Genomic DNA, 26,588 nt, shown 5'->3' on the forward strand with positions numbered 1-26,588 from the left:
AAACACTTTGCACCTTGTATGCTTCTCCTTTAATATTGCCTCCATGATGATTACCAGCAACTCCAAACTGACACGCAAAAATATTGCTTCTGATAGTGCAGTACCAGGTGTTACATGAAATGAAACCTCACCTTCTTAGCTTCATAAAATGACTCACATTTCTTTAACCACTTGCCGACCGGGCCATTGCTGAAAGACGGCAACAGTGCGGTCGGCTTATTCTGGGTGGACGTCTGTGGGACGTCATGCCAGAAAGTTGCTCCCGCGCTCCTCCGGACCCGGCGCATCACGGTAAATAGCCGATGATCGCGGTAGTTTACCACGTGATCATTCCGTCAAATGACGGAGCGATCACATGTAAACAAACCGGCGTCACGTCATGACGCCGGTTCCTTCCTCCCCTCTGTGTACCGATCGGTACAGTGTGAGGGGAGAGAGGGGGAGCGGTGGGCTGAATGTTTAGTGCCCACAGCGCTGCTCAATGTAAATACGGTCCAATATTCTACCAATCAATTGTAACAGAAAGAATTTTTTTAATTGAATTTTAAGTCTTGATTTATAGCGCAAAAAAAAAAAAAAAAAAAAGCGCTGATTAAATACCACCAAAAGAAAGCTCTATTTGTGTGAAAAAAAAGGACAATTTTATATGGGTTTATGGGTACAGTGTTGCATGACTAATTGTCAAAGTGTGAGCACTGAAAGCTGAAAATTGGTCTGGTCGGGAAGGGGGTTTAAGTGCCCAGTGGTCAAGTGGTTAAATAAAAAAACCCTTATTTCAATTAAAATCCAACAGGTCTCACGTATGTCACCACTAGGCTCCAACTCTATGCATTACGCCACCATCCTCGTGGCTTCATTTGAAGCATAACAATAGGGAGATAAGTACAGCTCTGCGCAAAAATCAGAAAAAAAAAAACCACTAAAATAGCAGCTAACACACCTATAGACTCAAGGTAGGGGATAACAGCAAAAATAAAAGTGTAGCGCTATATATTGTACAAACATATTAATCAAAAAAATCCATAAGCGTATACAGACAGTAAGTAGAACCTTATCACACCTTGTATGACCAAAAATGTGAGATGTATAGTAAAGTAACACTGTTAATCAGCAAAACAGTTAGGGTGAAACATTAAAACTTAATTAGCAAGCTTCCACATCAGTAATTATGTTTTTCAGAGCTCTTCATCACACCACACCTGGGAAAGTATCCACCCAACTCCTTTCTCACATGTTACTATAGAATGAAGATCATTCTGAAGTAACATGTGAGAAAGGAGTTGGGTGGATACTTTCCCAGGTGTGGTGTGATGAAGAGCTCTGAAAAACATAATTACTGATGTGGAAGCTGTGCTGATATCCCCCTTCCCACTGTATGCTGAGCATACCTGACAAGATATATTATTCAGACCGGTTGGTCAATAAGCCTTTTTGACTTGTAGGACGTATGTCTTTTCAAGTCATTACGTTTCGGTAAGCCTCTTGATGTTTCCGGTGATGGCCCTGATACCAATCTAGACCCTCTGTTCACCTGTGGTTCCCTCATTGTTTACCTATCTGCCAGATTCGATTAATTTTATCTACGTGTGAACTTGGGAGTTATATTTCTACCACCTCAGCGTGCAACCCCCATAGACTTTTGGTGGTGGTCTTTTTCTTTCACAATTTTTTCTACAAAATTATATTGTGGACTTTTTTTTGTGTAAATTAGGTGGCTGATTTGCTGAACCTTTACGGTTTTTCAAATTTAAGTTATTGCTTATAATTGCTAATTAAGTTTACTAGTTAATGTTTCACTGATTAACAGTGTTACTTTACTATACATCTCACATTTTTGGTCATACAAGGTGTGATAAGGTTCTACTTACTGTCTGTATACACTTATGGATTTTTTTGATTAATATGTTTGTACAATATATAGCGCTACACTTCATCTGGAGCGTGTTTGACCCCTGCAGGGCCTTTGCGGGAACCATTAGAGATAAATGTGGAGCAGTTTCCTGATGGCAATCATTTTAAGTTCTGAGCGTGTTTGACCCCATCCGGGTCAAGGAAGGAGGTGAGCTGCCATTGCACCTGGTGAAGGGAGCACTTGTCACAGATTGTCTTGTTTGAGAATCACTTTTCTTCAGTGAAACTTGAAGCACATTTTGTATAAGAAAATTTTTTTTAATTCACAACTTTCTTCATCATTATTCTATTGGACCATTTTTTAGCACGTGTTTTTATTGCACATTGTCATTGGTATTTATTGACAGATATAGTTTGTAGCAGCGCTATCAAACTTTATATATTTGCATCCATTGTTTTGTGATAGCAGCAGCCTCAGTAATTGCACAGCATTAGTGTTATCGTACACGCATTCACTCTAGGTGGCAGTGCACAACCACTTATCCAGTGTCTAGCAATAATTCACTCCTACAGTGCAACCAGGAAGAGAAAAAAAAATTCTAACAGGATGTGCACTTTCTAAATAGTATATAAAAAAAAAAAAGATGAAGACAGTAGATATACATGTAAAACTTATGCAGGGAGATTTGTTTAACCGCTTCAATACCGGGCCTATTCTGGCACTTCTCTCCTACATGTAAAAATCATCTTTTTTGCTAGAAAACTATTCCAAACATATATTTTTTTTTTAGCAGACACCCTAGGGAATTAAATGGCGGTCATTACAACTTTTTATCTCACAAGGTATAATACACACACACACTAAAGTTAGCCCAATTTTTCTGTATAATGTGAAAGATGATGTTACGCCGAGTAAATAGATACCCAACATGTCACGCTTTAAAATTGCGCACAATCATGGAATGGCGCCAAACTTCATTACTTAAAAATCTCCATAGGCAATGCTTTAAAATGTTTTACAGGTTACCAGTTTAGAGTTAAAGGAGGTCTAGTGCTAGAATTGTTGCACACGCCCTAATGCACGCGGCAATAACTCATGTGTGGTTTAAGCAGCGTTTACATATGTGGGTGGGACTTACTTTGCGTTCGATTCTGAGCGCGAGCTACCGGGGACAGGGGCGTTTTAACCTTTTTTTTTTTTATTACTTTTATTCCTATTACAAGGAATGTAAACATCCCTTGTAATAGGAATCTATGCGACAGGTCCTCTTTATGGAGAGATGTGGGGTCAATAAGACCCCACATCTCTCCTCTAGGCTGGAAAGCATGAGATCGGGAAAAAAATAATTCACCAATCAAATGCGGACAGCCACGATCGCAGCTTCGTTTATTTCTGGGATTATGACATCACGCCCGGGCCTCCGACAGTCATAGAGATGACTGGTGACCATCTGGTCGCCTCCCGTCACCTATAAGAATGATCAAGAGACAGAACTGCCGCTATGATCGTTCTTATCGTGCACAGAATCGCCGGTTGAAAAGAATGATCTCTGAATGATGCATCTAGCTGCAGGCATCATTCGGATATCCCCCCTAAAAGAGGACATCATTTTACTATAGGCGGGTATTGAAGTGGTTAATCTCTGTATCTGAGGATGTTCACTTCACTGAGTATATGTGAGTTTACATCCGCTTTAAGCTAAAATGTATTTGTGCCCTTTACCATCTTTTTATTTTAGTGACACACTGCTGTGGGGACACCCTTGTATTTACTGTGCGAGACCGGAAGCAACATGCAGTGCCGCTTCCAGTTTCCGGCCAGTATATTTGAGCTCTTAAGTTTGATACTTTTATCATTTTTGTTGTTCCTTGCCTCCTAACTGATCTTGCAGCTGTTCCCCCTGATACCTGGCCCTTGTGCCCCCGGGTTCTGCTTGTCACCTGGTTCAAGGGGAACAGGGGTGTACACACCATTTCAAGTTTTCGGGATCCTGACGGCTCTCTGGTTTTTACAATGACAATAGGGAGACTGTGCACAGACCATACCATCTAGACCAGGTAGTCTCATAGATGCGGTCTACTTTTATAGTCAATGTCCTTTTTTTGTGGTTTGCATGGCTTTGCCTTTCCTGCTGGTCGGGGGAAGAATTGTGGTGAGCATTGCTGTACTTAAAACATGAGGCATGGCATTTGGTTGTACTGGCTAGCACAGCTCTGAAGGAGGTGCACCCTCAAAACACGTTAGCGAGGTTGCAGAAACCGTTGTTCCATCTCATCCTTCCATGTACATCATGTATATTTGTGAGCATGCATTTTATTGGTAACTTTTCATAATTCCTTTACTCGGATAATGCACTGGGGGTTTGCACCTTCCCCTCCATTTTTGGTAGTTCCACGTGGGATTTTCCCATCTGATGAGGGCTGCATCCACCAGGAATATGGGCTGTCTCAGCTAAGCACAACCTCCTGCTTACATGTCTGAGCTAAGGGCAGATGATTCCTTTGTCAAAATGGCCACAGCCATCCACCCAGTAGGTGTTTTAAGTGATTTCTCAGCAAAATAAGGCATGAAGACATGAATGGATGGACGAGTTTGTTTTGAATACTAAAGATGAATTAAACCTTGGATTATGCCCCCTCTCCACACACACCGGGAAGCGTGCGCCTTCTCTCCTCCTCACACTAGACCAGGCCAGAACCATGCTCCCAGCTCCCCGTCACCACCTATGTTCTGGGCGCTGCTGGTCAGCATGTCCGGGGATGGCCTAGAGGACGACCCGCACAGCAAGCACCTCTACACCACTGAGATATTCAGCCATGCCGTCAAGGAGGCCCCACACTTTATCATGTTCTTCACACCCTGGTGTGGACACTGTCAACGTCTTCAGCCAACATGGAATGATTTGGGCGATAAATACAATATGGAAAAGACTGCAATTTATGTTGCTAAGGTGGATTGTACAGTGGACAACACATTGTGCTCTGATAATGGTGTCCGTGGATATCCCACTCTGAAGCTGTTTAAACCAGGCCAAGAAGCTGTGAAGTATCAGGGAGCAAGGGACTTCCAGACACTGGAAAACTGGATGCTTCAGACTCTAAATGAGCAACCAGAAGAACTAAAAGTTGAGCAAGAAGCCCCTAAAGCACCAGAGGCCAAACAGGGTCTTTATGAGCTTTCCTTGGGAAATTTCAAGGATCACATTGCTGATGGAAACCACTTCAAATTTTTTGCCCCTTGGTGTGGCCATTGCAAATCCTTGGCACCAGTATGGGAGCAGCTGGCTTCCTCTTATCAGGGATCTTCAACAGTCAAAACTGCAAAGGTTGATTGTACTCAGCATAATGACCTCTGCTCTGATAATGAAGTGCATGGCTATCCTACACTGCTTTGGTTTAGAAATGGTGAAAAAGTGGATCAGTACAAGGGGAAACGGGATTTGGATTCCTTAAAAGTATGTGGAAAGCCAGTTGAAACCCACAGAAGATAAGGAAGCAGATGTCCCAGCACAAGATGAACCAATAGCAGAAGAATCCAAGGTACTGGATCTAACAGAAAATAACTTTGATCAAACTGTTGCCAAAGGAATCACCTTTATAAAGTTCTATGCACCGTGGTGTGGACACTAAACATCTAGCCCCTAAATGGGAGGCCCTTTCCAAAAAAAGGATTTCCTGGTTTTAGTGATGTGAAAATAGCTAAAGTGGACTGCACTGCTGAGCGATCCCTCTGTAATAAGTTCTCAGTTCGGGGGTATCCAACATTGTTGCTCTTCCGTGCTGGTGAAAAAGTGAGAGCACGAAGGAACTAGAGACCTGGAAACACTACAGAACTTTGTATTGCGGAATTCCAGGGATGAACTGTAAACCATCCTGAACCCTATGGGTTTGCACTGTGTGTATGGGCCAAACAGTTACTGAGTCATTTTACATGCAGTATTGCACAGCATACTTAATGGTTTGTCTTCTTGGTGTTCTGTAAGATGCACACAACCCTGAAAAACAAAAAAACAAAAAAACACACCCCTCTTTTGAAGACATCTCAGGATGTATGTTATGCCACTATTTTGGACAGTTAATAGATTTAGCGATCTGTCTTGAGCAGTTCTTGTGCACAACTTTGTCATCAAAATGTTTTATGGAAGATCTTGGCTGTGAAGTGCATTACTTGCTGGGTGGCTGAAAGATGAAGGGTTAATCTAAATCTTTTTGTTTAATTCTGGGTCGTAAATGGATCATTTTCAATATAACTTTGTCTTGTCACAAAATGTTACCCTTTTTTACTTGCTGTTGGAGGACGGGGGGGGGGGGGATGGGATTTTTTTGATCACGTGTTTCAGTGCAATGTTGAGACTTGCCTTTTTCTAGGTTTTGGCACAACTACACCAACATAAAAAAAAGCAGCTTTACAAAAAAAAAAAAAAAAAAAAAAATTGGATTATGGTGCTCAGATGCAGTTTAGTTCTGTGTTAAGTATCCACTTAAAACAGATTAAAGTAACAATACTTAAATAAAAAAAAGTCTTTAAAACATGTTATACTTGCCTCCTCTGCAGTGGTTTTGCACAGGGCAGCCTCCTGCCTACATGCCTGAGCTAAGGGCAGATGATTCCTTTGTCAAAATGGCCACAGCCATCCACCCAGGCTGAGGGACTCATGGACATTGGACAGAGATGGGGCTCAGGTAAGTATTAGGGGGGGCTGAGGGAGGCTGCTACATAGAATGTTTTCTCAGTAATGCAAAGAATGCATTAAGATAAAAAACCTTTTGCCTTTACAACCCCTTTAAGATTCAGTTTAATGGGGAATGGCCAAGGGCTATGTTTTGTACCTATACATTACAATAAAAAGAAATTTCCAAAAAAAAAAATCTGTTTAATACTTTTCTATTTATGCAACACTATACCCTAGTGATCTAAACAAATGTGAAATGTATCGTGAGACATTGTATTGGAATTTACAAATAAATGTAAACAAAAATTTGTTACAATGCAAGATAACACATTGGAGCAAACAAATAAAAAAGGACCATTGATCTTTCCACTTTCTGAAGTTCTTTTTCTGACTTACTAACAGCTTTCCTCCTAACTTCCCTTTATCTACTACTGGTGCATACCATCAGCTGATTTCTGCACGTATGCCATCAGCTGTCTGCATCATATCTTTAACATGACAGCAAAAAGCATGAGTAAGCACACAACGATGATTTGCAGAAACGAGGATATAGCATACAACAGGGCTTGACGAATTTGCTTTGAATGTAGGAGCCAGCTAAAAAGTTAGGAGTCAGCTTTTTTAAAAAAAACAAACAAAGATCAGACCTGTGCACACAGTTTGTAAACAGGACTGTGCTCTACAGCCAATCAGCAGGCCATAAATCATTGTCCGGGACCTGCTGGCAAAATCCTGCTGTAGCCAGTATCAGCATGGATCAGCAGGGAGCATGCACATGCGTGCCCCTAACCTGGAACAGGCTGGATGATGTACATGTTCATTATCTAGCCAGTTTGTGCCACCTGCAGTAAAATGTACTGTAGGTGGTAGAGGTCGACCGATATGGGTTTTTCTCTGGCCGATGCCGATGCCGATATTTAGAAATCGCGGTGGCGGATGGCCGATATGTGATGCCGATTTTTTTGGGCCGATATATTTGGCCGATTTTTTTTTTCCTTTCTTTTTCCCTTCATCTCATAAAATCTAACAGTTAGACCCCTTTCACACTGGGGCGTTTTTCAGGCGCTTTTGGGCTAAAAATAGCACCTGTAAAGTGCCTGTAAAACGGCTCCCCTGCAGTCTCAGTGTGAGATCCCGAGTGCTTTCACACTGAGGCTATGCGCTGGCAGGATGTAAAAAAAAGTCCTGCAAACGGCATCTTTGGAGCGGTGTATACTGCTGCTCCACCACTCCTGCCCATTGAAATAAATGCGCACCGCTACCGAAGCGCCTGCAAAGCGTTTTGGCAGCGGCGCTTCAGGGGCGCATTTAACCCCTTCCTCGGCCGCTAGCTGGGTTATAAGCGCCCCGCTAGCAGCCGAATAGCGCCTCTAAAATGACGGTAAAGCGCCGCTAAAACTAGCAGCGTTTTACCATCAACGCCTGCCCGCTCCAGTGTGAAAGCAGCCTTAAGTAATACAGAAATTTTTTTTCATTTAAACATTAAACAAAACAAACCTCCAATCAGTTCACTTGTATGTATAATTTAGAAAAAAAAACCTAAAAAAAAAAAAAAAAAAAAAAAAAAAACCCTATCTTAAATAATAAATACACAAAAACAGGTAATCAAAACTTTTGGACGAAAAAAAATGTGCTAACTTTACTGCTTATTTTTTTTTTTTAATTCATTACTGTATTTTTTTTTTTTAAATTGCGTTTGAAAGACCGCTGCGCAAATACCGTGTGACATAAAATATTGCAACAATCACCATTTTATTCCCTAGGGTCTCTGCTAAAAAAATATATATAATGTTTGGGGGTTCTAAGTGATTTTCTAGCAGAAAATACAGGATTTTTACTTGTAAGCAACAAGTGTCAGAAAAGATTTAGTCTTTAAATGGTTAAACTGAAAACTTCTACACACGGAGTTCAGTCTATTGATAAAAAGAACCTGAAAGATACAATGTATCTTCTTATCAGACTTGGCAGGCTGCCCAGAGGAGGGGAGAATCCTCTCCACAGATAACTTCAGAAAACTTGCATTAACTTCTATTACAGAAGTCATTTGCAAGTCACGGCTGAAGTTATAATCGGCCTTTTTTATCAGCACAATCGGCCGATGCCGATTAAGTAAAAAACGCCAAATATCGGCCGATATATCGGCCGGCCGATATATCGGTCGACCTCTAGTAGGTGGGCAGGAAGCAGATTATAAAAGAGGGAAGTTGCAAGAACACACCCTATATAAGCGAACCCCCTGGAAGACCATCCCCACCACCGGCAATGACTACTGAGGTCAGTCAACAGGGTGGATTTGATTTAAATCAACTCAATTTAAATCACCATTTTAAAGAGCAACTCATCTGACCCACTGTTGTCTCACCGGCAGTCCTATTCACTTTAATGGGACATCTGGTGATGCGGCAGTGACAAGGTGAGGGACGTGGCAGCAGCAGGTGAGTGGATGCCCACTAGCAGGTGCTGCCATGATGGATCTGAAATGACAGGTGCTCTTTAAATGTAAGGACTTATTCTTGCTGGTAGTTATGGGGCGTACACACGGTCGGACTTTTCAGCTACAAAAGTCCGACAGCCTGTCCGACAGACTTTCGACGGACTTGCGGCGGACTTTCTAACGAACAGACTTGCCTACACACGATCACACAAAAGTCAGTCGAATTCTTACGTGATGACGTACACCGGACTAAAATAAGGAAGTTGATAGCCAGTAGCCAATAGCTGCCCTAGCGTGGGTTTTTGTCCGTCAGACTAGCATACAGACGAGCAGATTTTTCGACCGGACTCGAGTCCGTTGGAAAGATTTGAAGCATGTTTCAAATCTAAAGTCCGTCGGATTTGAGGCTGAAAAAGTCAGCTGAAAGTCCGGAGAAGCCCACACACGATCGGATTACCAGCCAGCTTTAGTCCGTCAGCGTCCGTTGGACTTTTGTAGACGAAAAGTCCGACCGTGTGTACGCGGCATTAGAATCATTAATATTTTTAATATAAAATGAAGGTTTCCCATTTAGAATAAGCTGTCAAGTTATTAAAACAGCGATATCAGAACTGATTAGTTTGTAGTGTACATAGATTTGCAAAACAATGGGATAAAGGAATATTCAATCAGCGCTCGTAATACAGGGGCGGGCCGGGTCAAAAGAGGGGGAACTTGATGGGAGATTGCAATTGGCGTGTGTTGCTATGCATACATCTGGTTTCTAGTCACAATGGTGACCTGGAAATTTTTCAAACCCTGGATTACAATTCAAAATAATGAAAGATGTACATGTTTTAAGCAAAGACCACTTGTATCAGGGTAATGCCAATGATAGGACCCGATAAGGATCTTAGAAGAGTGAGCACATCAAAGCAGAGGCCAACATGTCAGACATTAAAAAGGGAAAACCGGCTACATGTATAGCGGAAATATAGGCGTTTTACCTGCCAAATGACCTGGAGGTCCAAATAACTAAACATTTTATGTTTTAAACTATATAATGCCTTCCACCTGTTTTAGATAAAACAGAAGACCAGCACACTTGAGGAAGGAAGCACATTTAGGCCCCTTGTACCTGGGAGTCAAAATTTACTGATGTTTACGCAAGAACTTGTGATTGCCATGTGCAAGGGGCCAAAAACTGTAAAGACCCAAGTAATGTTGAGTAAAGGTGTGCTAGCATACAGACAAGTACCACTCTTCATTGTTAGTATTGTAATATACTCACATTGAAACTAGTAAATTACTGCACTGAAATTTAAAAATGTTCTATTTTTATTTTACTGCTCTGTACTCAGCTGTGTGCAATGTGCCATAAACAATGCATCTCATTTCAGAAAAAAATAAATAAATGCAGCATTTTGTACTCCCGCGTGAAACAGGCCTTATAAATGAGCTTTACTTGCTTGTGCACGAGAACTACACCGATTGCCGTTTCTATTAGATACAGCAGATAACAATACAGAGCCAAAGAAAATGGCTTTGTAACACAAAATCACCGACATATCAGAGCATGTAAAAAGGCTGTATTTTGCAGCTTTGAGTTGCCATAGTAATAACAAAAACTAGGCTTGGCTACAAACTCATTGCCCATGCACGATATTACAGCAGAGAGAAACAAAGGGTGGAAGCCCAAAGCGCTACGGTTACAGAAGACAGTACTCAACATGGCACCGACTTCAGACGAGAAGAAACACCAAATACAAAACATCACAAGGGGTCACTAACTGGGCAGAATGTACAAGAAAGCTTTGACCATACTGGCTGCATTGATAAGGGGGCAGAGTTGACTACCGCTTGAAGAGTCTTCTAGGATTTTCAGGCCATCTATGCCTCTTAAAGTGATAAAGATAAAACCTTGCGTAGGTAAAAAAGAGTTTATCTCCAAATTCACTGCTATATGGGAAGCCTGGACAAACTTCAAAAGATCCCAAGACCTTATAAATACTGCAAACCGATCCTCAACTGGGGCAATATCCCCCCCCCCCCCCCGATCTTAAAGGCAGAATCAGGCCCACGCTAATGGTGTGACGCACTTTAGTGTTCTGACCACTGGAAGCTGGAGAAGTTAGTCGGCGACTCCCTCACCCCCTCATGCCTTTGTCCTCTTAAACCCCCCCCCCCCCCTTTTTTTAAATATTAATTTTCTTCTTTTCTTCTCTCTCCAGTCCCAGAAAAGGAGATCCATTTAATCTTGACCGGCTACTGAGGGACACAGTCAAAGGAAATTGGAAGATTTGGAGCTATATGCTAAACAATGCAAAACATGGTTTATTAACATTAGATCCGTGGACTCATCCACACAATTCCGCTTTAACACATTAAGTTATGAAGAGACTGAGAGAAAATTGTTCCTCTATAAGCCAGGACTAAAAGCTCACTGTTCCTTTTCTCTCCCCCCCCCCCTCCTTTTTTCCTCTCCCCCTCCTAGGGTATGTACACCTAAACACTGCACCATCTAAAAATAAGCTTACTGTTAAGAGATGTTTGGACATGTAATATTTCTGTTCTGCTGAAATCTACCTATGTTACCATCTTGGGCTCAGAGTCATCTATATGCTCTATTCAAATGTTTTTTGCATAAAACTGGTTTCTATTTCTTTACCCAGCCATTTCTCCCTTTCCTGTGAAGGTCAATAAAGTGGAGAAAAGATCCAGCACTGTGCACAGCTGCATCCAATCTCTCTGCTCTTCCTCTTCACACAACAGTTGAGCAGCAGCAGGAACCATTGGCTGCTGTCAATCAAATGCAGTGAAGTACTTCATTAACGCCAAGTCTACTTAGGAAGAGTAGCAGAATGCGTTTTGGGGTGTAATGTTAATAATGTTGATAGTGTATGAGAACTCAATTGACAGCTGTAAAGAAAAAAAAAAAAAAAAAACCCCACACACTTTGTTTCCAAAAGCACGTGGCCAAAAATGTCCTTGAACATCTCACTGTGCTGAGAAAATACCTTAGGGTATTTTCTTTCCAAAATTTGGAAAATTTACCTCTTGATAGCCTTAGGTGGTCCCTGGATATTGAACCTTTCTATGCAGCCAAGTAGAAAAACTCATGTGGTACCCCCATACCCAAGAATAATGGAATGTGTTTTGTGGTGTCATTTTATGTATGCCTATGCCCTGTTCGAAATAACATAATGACAACTGAAAAAAAATTCAAATGTCATTCACCATTTTCAAAAAGTGCAGGCAAAAAAAGTTAAAAAAACTCACAATGCCTTTTAAAGTGGTAGCAAAGTCATGTTTTGAACATTTGCTGACAGGATATCATTGGCCTCTGTCATAAAAGCTTCCTCCTGCCTGTCAGCCATCATGTACAGTGAGCCGTACCACAGCGATGTGACTCCAGGATGCATGTGCGAGGAGGACATCATCATGGTCTGGCCATTCAATTGGCTGAAGATGGAAGTGCCTGGGATATACCAGATCAATCACAGTGCCTCTGACAGGTAAGCATGCCAAAATGTGCTCATCATGCTGTGAATACTAATATGTTATGGTATAGAGCTGCATGATTAATCTTCAATTGAAAACGCAATTTTTTTTTCCCTTCCCGATCTTCATAACAGCATGTCAAGATCTTTCTAACAAGTGCAGAGAGTTCTCACAGAAGAAAAAAAAAAAACAGTAAGTTAACCCTATTTTTTTGTATAATGTGAAAGATGTTACATCGCAAGAATTGTGATCTTTATTAGAAGAAAAAAAAAAAAAAAAAATCTACCAGACTTAACTACCGCTTTAATACCAAAAGCTCCTTTCACATAGGCACGTGTGAATTCAGCTTGCTTAGCAGGGGCCCTGTCCGCTCCACTATGAAGAGCAGACAGTCCTCTCTCCTCTGTGGGGAAATCTGGTGGAAACAGACCTGTCCGTTTTCATCCAATCCGCCTGACTGATGGAAAATAGGACCACCATCCATCTGGATCGGATATCAGTGGACATGTGTCTGCTGACATCCTCCGAACCATAAGGGATACTGGAGGGTCTGATCAGGTCAACCTGAAAGACAGGCAGACCTGATCGGAAAACCAGTGTGAAAGGACCCTTAGGGTGTCTACTTTCTAAATACTCACATTGGGGGCTTTTGTATTGTGCTGTCAGAATGAAATAACCTGGCAGAGGAGAGCTGCTGGATTATTCCAATCTGACTTGTTTGTATAGATGGAGGAATCGCTCATTCATAGCTAGTTTGACACTGCACAAGAGATTCTCTGAATGAAGATACAAGAGCGTGAAAAACCCTGCAAAAACATTCCTAAGGTTCCTTCATTCACAGAATGATATCTGGCGCAGAGCTACAAATTGACATTCCTGAGCCAACACCATTACATTGCAGGTCAAATCACTCAGCCCCAACTAGAACAAACAGATAGCTTTACATTTTTAGGCAAACTGCTTGTCACTTGGCTACAGTGTATACTTTTCTCAGGTGGAGATAGGTAGTGACAAGTTATAAATGATAATTCATATGCTCAACACAGCATTTCTGTTGTCATTTTTACATTCCTAAAATATAGAGTGCTTATACCATGAGATAAAATTGTGACTTGAAAATTATTTCACAATTAGCACGTGTTTATCACCAAAATACCACGCTCAAGCTGAAATTCACACAAGTGCAATAACTGGCTTTTAGCATAGCATTTGCCATTTTCAGTAAAGTGGTAAAATGACACTAAACACATGAGAGATAAATATTAGCTATTTGACCCCACAGCTTGAAAATATTTTCAGCTACTTAGGTTTAGACACTTGTCACAGCCAAAAGAAACATCCCAACTCCTAGTTACATATACATACATAGTTACATAGTTAGTCAGGTTGAAAAAAAGACACAAGTCCATCCAGTCCAACCATAAAAAAAACAAAAACAAAAACAAAAACAAAAACAAAAACAAAAACAAAAACAAAAACCGTACAATCCAATATACCCAATACTATACCCACAGTTGATCCAGAGGAAGGCAAAAAACCCCAGCAGAGCATGCTCCAATTTGCTACAGCAGGGGAAAAAATTCCTTCCTGATCCCAGAGAGGCAATCGGATTTTCCCTGGATCAACTTTACCTATAAATGTCAGTACCCAGTTATATTATGTACATTTAGGAAAGTATCCAGGCCTTTCTTAAAGCAATCTACTGAGCTGGCCAGAACCACCTCTGGAGGGAGTCTATTCCACATTTTCACAGCTCTTACTGTGAAGAAACCTTTCCGTATTTGGAGATGAAATCTCTTTTCCTCCAGTCGTAAAGAGTGCCCCCTTGTCCTCTGTGTTGACCGTAAAGTGAATAACTCAACACCAAGTTCACTATATGGACCCCTTATATATTTAAACATGTTGATCATATCCCCCCTTATTCTCCTCTTCTCAAGAGTGAACAAATTCAGTTCCTCTAATCTTTCCTCATAGCTGAGCTCCCCCATGCCTCTTATCAGTTTGGTTGCCCTTCTCTGCACTTTCTCCAGTTCCCCGATATCCTTTTTGAGAACTGGTGTCCAAAACTGAACTGCATATTCCAGATGAGGTCTTACTAATGATTTGAACAGGGGCAAAATGATCTCTCTCTCTGGAGTCCATACCTCTCTTAATACAAGAAAGAACTTTGCTCGCTTTGGAAACCGCAGCTTGGCATTGCATGCTATTATTGAGCTTATGATCTACCAAAACCCCCAGATCCTTCTCCACTACAGATTCCCCCAGTTGTACTCCCCCTAGCATGTATGATGCATGCATATTCTTAGCCCCCAAGTGCATAACTTTACATTTCTCAACATTAAACCTCATCTGCCACATAGTCGCCCAATTAGACAGAGCATTGAGGTCAGCTTGTAAATTGGAGACATCCTGTAAGGACGTTATTCCACTGCATAGCTTGGTGTCATCTGCAAAGACAGAAATGTTACTTTTGATCCCAGATCCAATATCATTTATAAAGATATTAAAGAGTAAGGGTCCCAGCACTGAACCTTGGGGTACACCACTGATAACCTTAGACCATTCAGAGTAAGAATCATTAACCACTACTCTCTGAATAATAGTTACTGTACAACTTTGATAAGGTGGTGCTAGTTGAACCCAGAATCTGTATGACCAGGTAGTGTGATGTATGTGCAAAACTATTTGATCAGAATTAAATAACCTTCGATAGGTAAATATTTCCGTTTTAATTCTTTACCAGAGCAATGACATTTTCACAGCTCTTGAACCATACGTATAGCTGTCTTCACTGAACACAAATTAAACTAAATTGTGTACACAAACCAGAGCAATTCACCAATTTGTTCCTTTTGGTCCAAGCAATATACTGCTAATGGTTATAGTATGGGATTTATAGAGTGCATAACTAAAACTGGCCATAGTGATTTTCTTTCCTGCAGCCACAGGTTGCAGTAAAGAAATTTGCTTGATTTCCCCCTCATCAACACAATAAGTGTTGATGGGGGAATCCTACCCGCGGAGTTGTGTTCTCCTGTGGGGCTGTCAATCACAGGCTGTCTGCTGGAGATGGTTCCCATCACTTTTCCTCTTGGTGTTAGGAGAACCAGAATTGAGTTAGGTTGATGGAGGAACTAGACAGCAGAGACAAGCAATCGCATTAAAATCAAAACAGCTAGTTGTACCCAAGTTGAGCGACCCATACATGGTTTGAATCTCAGCTGGTCCCCTGCTGAACCGGCAGAGATGTGAACGGTCCATGGTTGGCTTTGCATACACTGCTTGTAACAAACGGTAGTGAGTGGAGAAAAAGGGGGTTCAGGAGATCAGGGAATGTTACAAGGAGGGAGAAAAACAAAAAAGAACCTCACAAAAAATAGATTACAGGGCCATAAAGTTGTGTGTGTGCACGCGCTTTAGTTTTTTTTTTTTTTAACAAGAATGCTGTACCACAGCTATTTTTGTATCACTTGATCCTCACTCTTAGATTGTAAGCTCTAACGAGCCGGGCCCTCTGATTCCTACTGTATTGTATCCACTGTCTGCCACATGTTGTAAAGCCCTGTGCAAACTGTTGGTGCTATACAAGTCCTGTATAATATTTTTTAGTGTCTGGCTCAGGGTACTGCTAGCAAGTAAACATTTTATGGTTTTAGGCTCAATGTACACAGGACATTTAAGGCTGCATTCACACCCAGGTGTATCGTTTTCAGGTGGAAAATCGTGCATTTTTACCACAATTTTGCCATTATTTTTTACACGACTTTACACAGGTCAAAAGGTCACCAATGTAAAAAGCAGAAAAACACCCAAATCTGCCCAAATTAACCGCTTGACATCCGGAGGACGTCATATGACGTCCTCGACTTTCGGGGCTTATATCTGAATGATGTCTGAGGCTACAGACATTCAGATACCGGCATTTTCAGCCGGCGATTCCGTACACCATAAGAATGATCATAGCGGCTGTTCCGCCGCTTGATCGTTCTTACGGGCGGCGGGAGGGGACGTCCCCCCCCTCCCGCCGCCCTCCGGTGCTACTACCGACTCACCTCAGCGATCGGTGAGTCGGATAGCGGATCCGCCGGCGCCGGATGTTCACCATAGAGATTTCCGGCGGACCAGATGGTCGCCGGAGTCTCTATGATCGTTCGGAGGCCGGGCGCGATGTTATGACGTCACGCCCGGCCTCTGCATTCAAAAAAACGGCGATCGTTTTATTTTTTTTTTTTATTTTAGGCTTCCCAGCCTAGAGGTGAGATGTGGGGTCTTATTGACCCCATATCTCACTGTAAAGAGGACTGATCGTGTCATATTCCTATTACAAGGGGTTTACATTCCTTGTAATAGGAATAAAAGTGATCAAAAAAAAAAAAAATTTTAAAGTAAAAATAAAAATTTGTAAGTAAAATTAACAATAAAAAAAAAAATTTTTAAAGCGCCCCTGTCCCCGTGAGCTCGCACGCAGAAGCGAACACATACGTAAGTCCCGCCCACATATGAAAACGGTGTTCAAACCACACATGTGAGGTATCGCCGCGAACGTTAGAGCGAGAGCAATAATTTTGGCCCTAGACCTCCTCTGTAACTCAAAACATGTAACCAGTAAAAAATGTTAAAGCGTCGCCTATGGGGATTTTTAAGTACCAAAGTTTGGCGCCATTCCACGAGCGTGTGCAATTTTGAAGCATGACATGTTAGGTATCTATTTACTCGGCGTAACTTCATCTTTCACACAATGCAAAAAAATTTGGCTAACTTTGCTGTTTTGTTTTTTTTTAAAGCATGAAACAGTTTTTTTTTAAAAAAAACGCGTTTGAAAAATTGCTGCGCAAATACCGTGCAAGATAAAAAGTTGCAATGACTGCCATTGTATTCTCTAGGGTCTCTGCTAAAAAAAACCATATATAATGTTTGGGGGTTCTATCTAATTTTATAGCAAAGAAATGATGATTTTTGACATGTAGGAGCGAAGTGTCAGAAATGGCCTGGATGTGAAGTGGTTAAGCTACATAAAAAGCTCCCAAAAACTTTTGAGCTTCAAGCGACATCGAGTGATGTGAACCATCTCCATTAGAGAATTTTTTTTTCTCCTCCAGCGTTGGAGCTTCAGGCGTCAAAACGCTGAGATGTGAATGGGGCCTCACAACCTTCCCTGAACGATTTAACTTGACAGACAGTAAACAACGTTTAAAAACGTCCGTTTTGCCACGTTTACATAGAATACTTTTTTGCAAATAGTCAAAAATGAAAAAACGCGGCTAAATGCAAGTTACCATGTTTACAAGTTGTTACAGGCATTTGGTGTTTCAAATGCCTCTGAACATCCGTCCTGAACGCTTTTTTTGCTTTCCTAAAAATGCTTCTAAACTCAACTGCCTAGAAAACGACCCTGTGTACATGTACACCCAACTGCTCCTAAACTGCCATTTACCAGCAGCAGTGTACATGAAGCCTTACTCCTGGCTTTCTAGCAGAAAGATTCAGGCAGCTGTAAACCTGCCCGATCACTTCTACCTAGAGCTGCACGATCAATCGTCAAGAATAGTTATTGGAATTTTTTCCCTGTTGCGATCTTGAAGTGTTTCACGATTCTTGCTATGCAAAGAATTCTCTGCTCTTCTGCAGCCACAGCCATCAAAAGAAAGGAAGAAAAAAAATCCAGGCAGTCGGCCAAGAATCACAACATTCTTTAGCAGTGAACTTAGCTAGAAACATTGTAATAGTTTGTCAATGGAATAGACTTCGTGTGCAAGTTAGGAAAGTTTAACCACTAAAACACAAACCTTTTTTCTGACATCTGTTGGTTTCAAGTTAAAATCTTTTTTGCTAGAAAACTACTTTAGAACCCCCAAACATATATATTTTTTTAGTAGAGACCCTAGAGAATAAAATGGTGGTTGTTGCAATATTTTATGTCACACTGTATTTGCGCAACGGTCTCAAATGCAATTTTGGAAAAAAAAAATTTAAAAAAAAAACCCACACCACAAAGCCTCACAATCACTTTAAGACTCCTTTCACACTGGGGCCTTTTTCGGGCGTTTTTGAGCCATTTAGTGCCTGAAAAATGCCTCCCCTGCAGCCCCAGTATGAGACCCCGCGTGCTTTCACACTGGGGTGGTGCACTTGCAGGACGTTAGAAAAAGTCCTGCAAGCAGCATCTTTCGGAGCGGTGGACCTTCCCATTGAAATGAATAGGCACCGCAGCTGAATCGCCTGCAAAGCGCTTCGGCAGCGGTACTACACAGGCGCATTTAAGCCTTTATTCGGCCGCTAGCGGGGGGGGGGTAAAAGTGCCCCGCTAGCAGCCAAATAGCGCTGCTAAAACTAGCAGAGTTTTACCTTCAACGCCCGCAAAAGCAGCCTTAAGCTCCATTTACACCTAGGTAGTCCAGAATCACAGCAAAACGCGGGACACGTTTTGGATGCCACTACTTAATGGCACCACAATCGCGGAGAGAATTTGAGGAGATAAATCGTGCTGCAAACTGCAGCAAAATCACAATGCGCAAAGCTTGTCCTGCCCATTGAAACTAATGGGCACCGCAGCTGAAGCGCCTGCAAAGCAATTCGGCACTACACAGAGCTGCACGATTCTGGCCAAAATGAGAATCACAATTTTGCTTAGACGTAAAATCTTTCACATAAGAAAAAAAAAAAAATTTGGGCTAACTTTACTGTTTTTTTTAATTCATTAAAGTAATTTTTTTTTGAAAAAAAAAAAAAAAAAAAAAAAAAAAAAAAAAAATCGCATTTGAAAGACCGCTGCGCAAATACAGTGTGACATAAAATATTGCAACAACCACCATTTTATTCTCTAGGGTCTCTACTAAAAAATAAAAATATATATAATGTTTGGGGGTTCCAAGTAGTTTTCAAGCAAAAAAAAAAAAAAAAAAAAAAAAAAAAAAAATATGATTTTAACTTGAAACCAACAAATGTCAGAAAAAGGTTTAGTGTTTAAGTGGTTAAACTTTCCTAACTTACACACCAAGTCTATTCCATTGTAACAAATTGTCAATGTTTCTAGTTAAAGCGGTTTGCTGAAAAAAAAAAATTATACTAAAAGCCAGCACCTACAAATACTGCAGCTGCTGACTTTTAATATATGGACACTTACCTGTCCAGGGAGCCCGCGGCGTCGGCAGCCGAAGCCGATCCGTCCTTCGGCTCTCGGCTGCTGCCACCGCCATCCTCGGTAAGGGAATAAGGAAGTGAAGCCGTGCGGCTTCACTTCCTGGTTCCCTACTGCGCATGCGCGAGTCACGCTGCACGTCCTCTCGGGTCCCTGCTGTGTTCTGTGTCTCACAGAACACAGCGGTGGAGGAAAGCGTAGGCGCTGGAAGTGGTGTAGGTCACCACAAGCTCCACGGTGATCTATGCCAGGAAGTGGGAGCAAATACCTGTATTAGACAGGTATCTGCTCCCTCCTCCCCCTGAAAGGTGCCAAATGTGACACTGGAGGGGGGGGGATCCAAAAAGTGGAAGTTCCATTTTTTGGGTGGAACTCCACTTTAAGTTCACTGCTAAAAAATGTTGTGATTCTTGGCCTACTGCCTGGCTGAGGCTTCAGAAGAGCAGAGAGAAACACTTTTTTCAAGATCGCAAAAAAAAAAAAAAAAAAAATTGTGATTAAATTAACGATCGTGCAGCTCTACTACACAGGCGCATTTAAACCTTTAGTAGGCCGCTAGCAGGGGTTAAAAGCGCCCCACTACCAGCCGAAGAGCACTGCTAAAACTAGCAGCGTTTTACCGTCAACGCAGACCCGTGAAAGCAGCTTTAGGCTCCATTTACACCTAGGCAGTCCAGAATCACAGCAAAATGCGGGACACGTTTTGGATGCCACTACTTTAATGGCACCACAATCTGAGAGCTTTTGAGGAGATAAATCGTGCCGCAATTGCAGCAACACAACAATGAGCAACGCTTGTCACTCAAAAAAGGAGCAGGAGCTTCTTTTGGGCAACATCTTTGTGATTTATCAAGCGACAATCGCAGCAAAATTGGGGTGCCATTAATAATCGTATCCCAAGTATTGCCGCGATTCTGGAACCGCAGGCGAAATTGTCCGATTTTACCATTAATTCCAGAATGCCCAGTTATGAAAGGAGCCGGACTCAAGTAATGTAGCGATCACCATTTCATGGCCATGCACAATTTTAAATCTGGATATGTTTGGTATCCATTTACTCTGCACATCTTTTATATATTTTTACCAAGACATTGCATTTTAGTGGGTTTTTAACCCAAAAATTGAACTTAATTATCATGCAACATTACAAATTGCAACCACCATTTTATTCTGAAGAGCCCCAACGCAAAAAGAAAAGGAATATATTGTTTGGGGGGGGGGGTCTAATTTGTGGCAAAAAAAAAAAAAAAAGGTGGTTTTCACATTGAAAACATCACAACTGGCATTTACTTAGAAGGTATATTTGTATGAATGGTTTTGTAAAGAGGCCCGATATCCAATGCAGATACCAGCGCGTGTATTCCCGGACACCGCCACCTCATAGCCTGGAAAGCAGACAAATACCGGCTTAATCAGGCCGCTGCTTGTGGGAATTGTAGTTTGGGCCCAGCCCGCCTCCCACGTGATCGAATCCTGGAGTGAGCGCGGGAGAACTACCATTCCCGGCATTCCATGCGCCACACACCCCAGGCCTGATCTACCCCGATATTCCCCCACTCACCCGTGGCTCTGGCGCTCCTCTTCTTAGGCTTAGGCATGTCTGCCGCCTCACAGTCGCCGCTTTTCTCCGCTCTGGTACCCGGTGCCCGGCGAAGCCGGTGGTTTCCTTGTGTGTGGCCGCGATGTAGTAGGAGTCAGCCGATAGATGAGCACTTTTTACTAAAGCGTCTCTCAGGAATACTGCTAAAATGGGCTATCGGTAAAGGTTCGAGGTGTCTGATGGTGGGATCGACGACTGTAACTCCGGTGAATAACTGTAGATGAAGACGACACATTTTATCTCTCAACACCTCAGGATTAAACATTGGGCGCCGCCGCTCGGCTTTTTATAGGATGGCGCTTGACGTCATCTCGTGAGGACGAATGGATTATCCAATCGGAGTGCGGGAATCGTTCTCTTGGCGCACACGGCTGTTGTGTGACGCTGAGGGAACGGTCTGAGCGAGTCCTCGTCTGTGTGACTAAAACAATATGGAAGGAATGTGTTCCCTCCATAACGATGTGGGCCCCAACCACTCCACTATGTGTTCACTAAGCTGTATTAGCAGCACAATATTAGTGGGAGACATGGCCAATATTATACAGAGGGCCTGTAGGGCGAGGTGTGAGGAGAAATGTGGCTTCACCCAGTCACAGAAAATGGAGACCCTCCCCCCAGTACATTGGTATTATGATGAATACTGGTTTGTTTTTACGCTGGCTTCACTCCAGTGCATAGTACTAAAGCACCTGTTAACCACTTGCTTACCGGAACAGTTCTGACCCTTCTCTCATATATGTAAAAATCTGTGTTTTTCGCTGGGAAATTACTTAGAGCCCCAAATTACATATTTTTTTTGTTAGCAGAGGCCCTAGAGAATAAAATAGCAGTAATGGCAATTTTTAATGTCACACGGTATTTGCGCAGCGAAAAAACACACTTTGATTTTTATCATGACCAGGCCATTTTTTGTGATATGGCTAGGGTTGCCATCTGTCCGGTGTTTGCATTATGTGCCCGGGTTTCCGACTGCCAGACACCCGGACACATTATTCTGACAGCATACTTTCCAATGAGATGTCCCCAGTGCCTGTCAGCAATGTGTCTTCCCCTCATCTCTGTTCCCAGTCCAGACCCCAGTGAACACACACTGCCAGCACTTCTCTCTACTATTGCTGCCTTCTGTCCCCTCACTGATCTGCAGAGTTTACATATCATGGCTTTAAGTGGCCAAAAATGGCAGGCATCTCTCAGGACAGACCACCAGCTGCTAAAGGACCCCTCTTCTCCCTGTCTGTGTGTCTCCTTGGCTGACAGGATCGTCCGACTTCATAGGACCCAGCAGAAGGAGCAGCTAGTGCAGTCAGTGCCAGTGACGGCTGGTGCTCAAAATTTTTTGGGGGGCGCAAACAAGCTTAAAAGTTCAGAAAAAAAAAACCCATCAATTTCAGCCTCACTGTGCCCATCAAACGCAGCCACTGTGCCCATCAAATGCCGCCACTGTGACCCCCGCCTACTCGATGTCTGACTGGCACTTACCCCATCTTGGTGGCGAGTCAGGCAGTGGCAAGCTGTGTCCTCTGTGTGTTTCGGCTTCCTGCTAAGCGTCCAATAGCAGCGCCTGTCCTTTCAGCCAATGAGGCGATGGGTATCAGACCCACGCTACCTGATGATTGGCGGAGAGGCGGTTCAGTGTTAGAAAAGCAAATATTCATTTGCTTTTCTAACACACCTGGGTGGGCTCTGAGCGCAATGCTCTGCGCTCTGAGTCCACCTTTTTTAAAGCCTATTAGAGCCTATGGCTCTACGCGGGTGCTTCAACCCCCCCCCCCCCCGCTGTAATTCAGATGCCTCCCTAAAGGGGCTGGGGCTTAAATAGGGGGTGGAAGCCATGGATACATTCATGCAATGCATGAATTATCCATATTACATAGAGGGGGTGGCGCCCGTGCACCCTTAAGGGACGCACCGCCACTGGTGAGTGCAGTGATCAGCCTCAGTACAGGGAGCAACCCACAGCTTACAGAACGGGAGAGCAGGAGACCGGTATACAGACCACCACTATCCCCCTATCCATCTCACTGTCCATCCTCTTATCCATCCCACTATCCCCCTGTCCATCCCATTCATCCCACTATCCCCCCATCCATCCCCCCTGTCCATCCTATTCATCCCACTATCCCCCTGTCCACCCCCCCAGTCCATCCTATTCATCCCACTATCCCCCCATCCATCCCCCCTGTCCATCCTATTCATCCCACTATCCCCCTGTCCATCCTATTCATTCCACTATCCCCCTGTCCATCCCCCCATCCATCCCCCCTGTCCATCCTATTCATCCCACTATCCCCCTGTCCATCCCCACCATCCATCCCCCCTGTCCATCCTATTCATCCCACTATCCCCCTGTCCATCCCCCCCATCCATCCCCCCTGTCCATCCTATTCATTCCACTATCCCCCTGTCCATCCCCCCTGTCCATCCTATTCATCCCACTATTCCCCCTGTCCATCCCCCCCATCCATCCCCCCTGTCCATCCTATTCATCCCACTATCCCCCTGTCCATCCCCCCTGTCCATCCTATTCATCCCACTATTCCCCCTGTCCATCCCCCCCATCCATCCCCCCTGTCCATCCTATTCATCCCACTATCCCCCTGTCCATCCCCCCCATCCATCCCCCCTGTCCATCCTATTCATCCCACTATCCCCCTGTCCATCCCCCCCATCCATCCCCCCTGTCCATCCTATTCATTCCACTATCCCCCTGTCCATCCCCCCATCCATCCCCCCTGTCCATCCTATTCATTCCACTGTCCCCTATCCATCCTGCTGTCCTTCCCGCAGTCTTCAGAGAAAAAAAGCGCTATACAATTTCAATGCTGAATACATATTAGCAGGGGAATAAAGAATGAAGCGAATGTGTGGTATGTTTGAGGGAGAAATGAAAATGTTCCCCCACAATCTATAGAAGGTGAACGCACCAACTCACCAATGAAGCTTAGGCTGCAGTTACACCTAAGCGTTCTGGATCACAGGCCGAATTACTGTGATTCCCTAATCACTACAAAACGTGGAACGCGATTGTGATCCCCTTACTTTCAATGGCACCCTAATCATGGGATGATTTTGCTAACAAAATCGCAGAACGCCTGTTGCCCCCAAAAGCAGTTCTGCGGTTTTGTTGCGATTTGTCGGGCAACAGTCGTGGCAAAATTACGCCGTTTATTGGAGTGCCATTTGAAAGTAAGAGGATTGCGATCCAGAACACTACAAATACTTACTACCTTGCGTTGGTGGTGCAGTGGTGAGCATAGCTGCCTTCCCAGCAGCTGACCTGGGTTTGATTCCCGGCCAATGCCATCTCCAACTACTTGGAAGAGTCCTCATTTCCCCAGCAGAGAAAGCCTAAACGAAAGCTGGAAAGACTCCTTCTGCCTCTAAAGCCAAGAAGAGTTCCTTTCAAAATGGAAGAACGCATATATGGAAGTCAACAATGCTGCACATTGCAAAAATGGAAGCGTTTCCCCAAGGGGTTTTTTAGCAGCAGTATATTAATAAGGAGATAATTAGTTAAAGATCTTTTATTAAGTGAAAAAATAAATTCAAATGTACAATGAGTTTAAAATATAGGCTCTGGTTAGCGACACATAATCAACATGAACCATCACTCATGGCAAACAATACACCAAGGAGACCTTGGTTTGCAAATTACATTACAACACTGCTATCCGCATGAATACCCCAATGCATTTCGACCCTTTCCATTCGTGGTCTTCTTCAGGGGGATTTATTATTCTAGGGAAATATATCAAGAAAAATGTCTCATTTAGACAACATTATTGACATTTTGCAGTATACAAAGCATTATTGTACATTTCATATTGGGCAAAAATACATCTCCATATGTGTGGTTATATATTTACCATTCAGATGATGGAAAGGTGAGAATGTATCGCACAACCATAATTGCTAAAATCGGTTGCGTTCAGTGATCCCAAGATCTCCGCATGTCCCCTCCGCACCCTCCAGGCGAGTCTATAGTCCACAGGGCTTACAAGGGGCCACGCTCTTGGACCTTGAGAGAAAAAGGGGAGAAGAGGCACCTGTAATTTGGTATTCAAAAATCTCAATGAGTAAACAGCAGATATTCTGTTACGGTTCAGTACTGCTTTGCAACACCAGACTAGTAGATACTCAGTCAAGTAATAAAATTATATAGATTGATAGCATTAATTTATTTTATTTTATAGTTTGTTCATTTATTTATTGCTGGTTTATTCATAAAATAAATAGTATTGCCATTAGTGTGATGAGGTGAAAAATAAATGTGCTGTGTGTTGTGCCAGGATGTTTAAGGGGACCTGCCTGCAGGTTTGGGAGATTGGGGGCCCAAGGCTTGTGATTGAACCAGGCCCCTGGCTTACAGTGCCTTGAAAAAGTATTTATACCTCTTGAAATTTGGGGATGTCTCTACCAGATTTGCACATCTAGAGAGTGACAATTTTGCCCATTCTTCTTTGCAAAATAGCTCAAGCTCTGTCCGATTGGATGGAGAGCGTCTGTGAACAGTCATTTTCAAGTCTTGTCACAGGTTCTTAATTGGATTTAGGTCTGGACTTTGGGCCATTCTAACACATGGATATGCTTTGATCTAAACCAGTCCATTGTAGCTCTGGCTGTATGTTTAGGGTTGTTGTCCTGCTGGAAGGTGAATCTCCGCCCCAGTCTCAAGTCTTTTGCAGACTCTAACAGGTTTTCTTCTAATGCCCCGTACACACGGTCAGACATTGATCGGACATTCCGACAACAAAATCCTAGGATTTTTTCCGACGGATGTTGGCTCAAACTTGTCTTGCATACACACGGTCACACAAAGTTGTCGGAAAATCCGATCGTTCTGAACGCAGTGACGTAAAAAACACGTATGTCGGGACTCTAAACGGGGCAGTAGCCAATAGCTTTCCTCTGTTTCTGAGCATGCGTGGCACTTTGTGCGTCGGATTTGTGTACACACGATCGGAAATTCCGACAACGGATTTTGTTGTCGGAAAATTTTATAGCCGGCTCTCAAACTTTGTGTGTCGGAAAATCCGATGGAAAATGTGTGATGGAGCCTACACACCGTCGGAATTTCCGACAACAAGGTCCTATCACACATTTTCCGTCAGAAAATCCGACCGTGAAGTGCACGACTAATAGTTGTCCTGTGGACAGATTCTCCCACCTGAGCTGTGGATCTCTGCAGCTCCTCCAGAGTTACCATGGGCCTTTTGGCTGCTGCTTCTCTGATGAATGCTCTCCTTGCCCGGCTTGTCAGTTTAGGTGGATGGCCATGTCTTGGTAGGTTTGCAGTTATGCCATACTCTTTCCATTTCCGAATGAACGATTGAACAGTGCTCCATGAGATGTTCAAAGCTTGGGATTTTTTTTTATAACCCATCCCTGCTTTAAACTTCTCCACAACTTTAT

General features: G+C 42.9%; 1 protein-coding gene and 1 pseudogene across 1 annotated transcript in view; one reads left to right on the plus strand and one right to left on the minus strand.

The window, feature by feature from the left end:
* The window catches only part of IFRD1 (interferon related developmental regulator 1), a 40,405-nt gene extending 18,904 nt beyond the window's left edge, over positions 1-21,501 (minus strand). The window contains exon 1 of the mRNA XM_073619888.1: positions 21,138-21,501. Coding sequence (XP_073475989.1) covers positions 21,138-21,174 — 37 coding nt within the window. The 5' untranslated portion in view covers positions 21,175-21,501. The remainder of the gene's footprint in view (positions 1-21,137) is intronic.
* Positions 4,552-5,733, plus strand: LOC141131985 (thioredoxin domain-containing protein 5 pseudogene; annotated as a pseudogene).
* Positions 21,502-26,588: the final 5,087 nt, after the last annotated feature.

The sequence above is a fragment of the Aquarana catesbeiana genome, linkage group LG03 (genome assembly GCF_042186555.1).
Source record: "Aquarana catesbeiana isolate 2022-GZ linkage group LG03, ASM4218655v1, whole genome shotgun sequence".
NCBI lineage: Eukaryota > Metazoa > Chordata > Amphibia > Anura > Ranidae > Aquarana > Aquarana catesbeiana.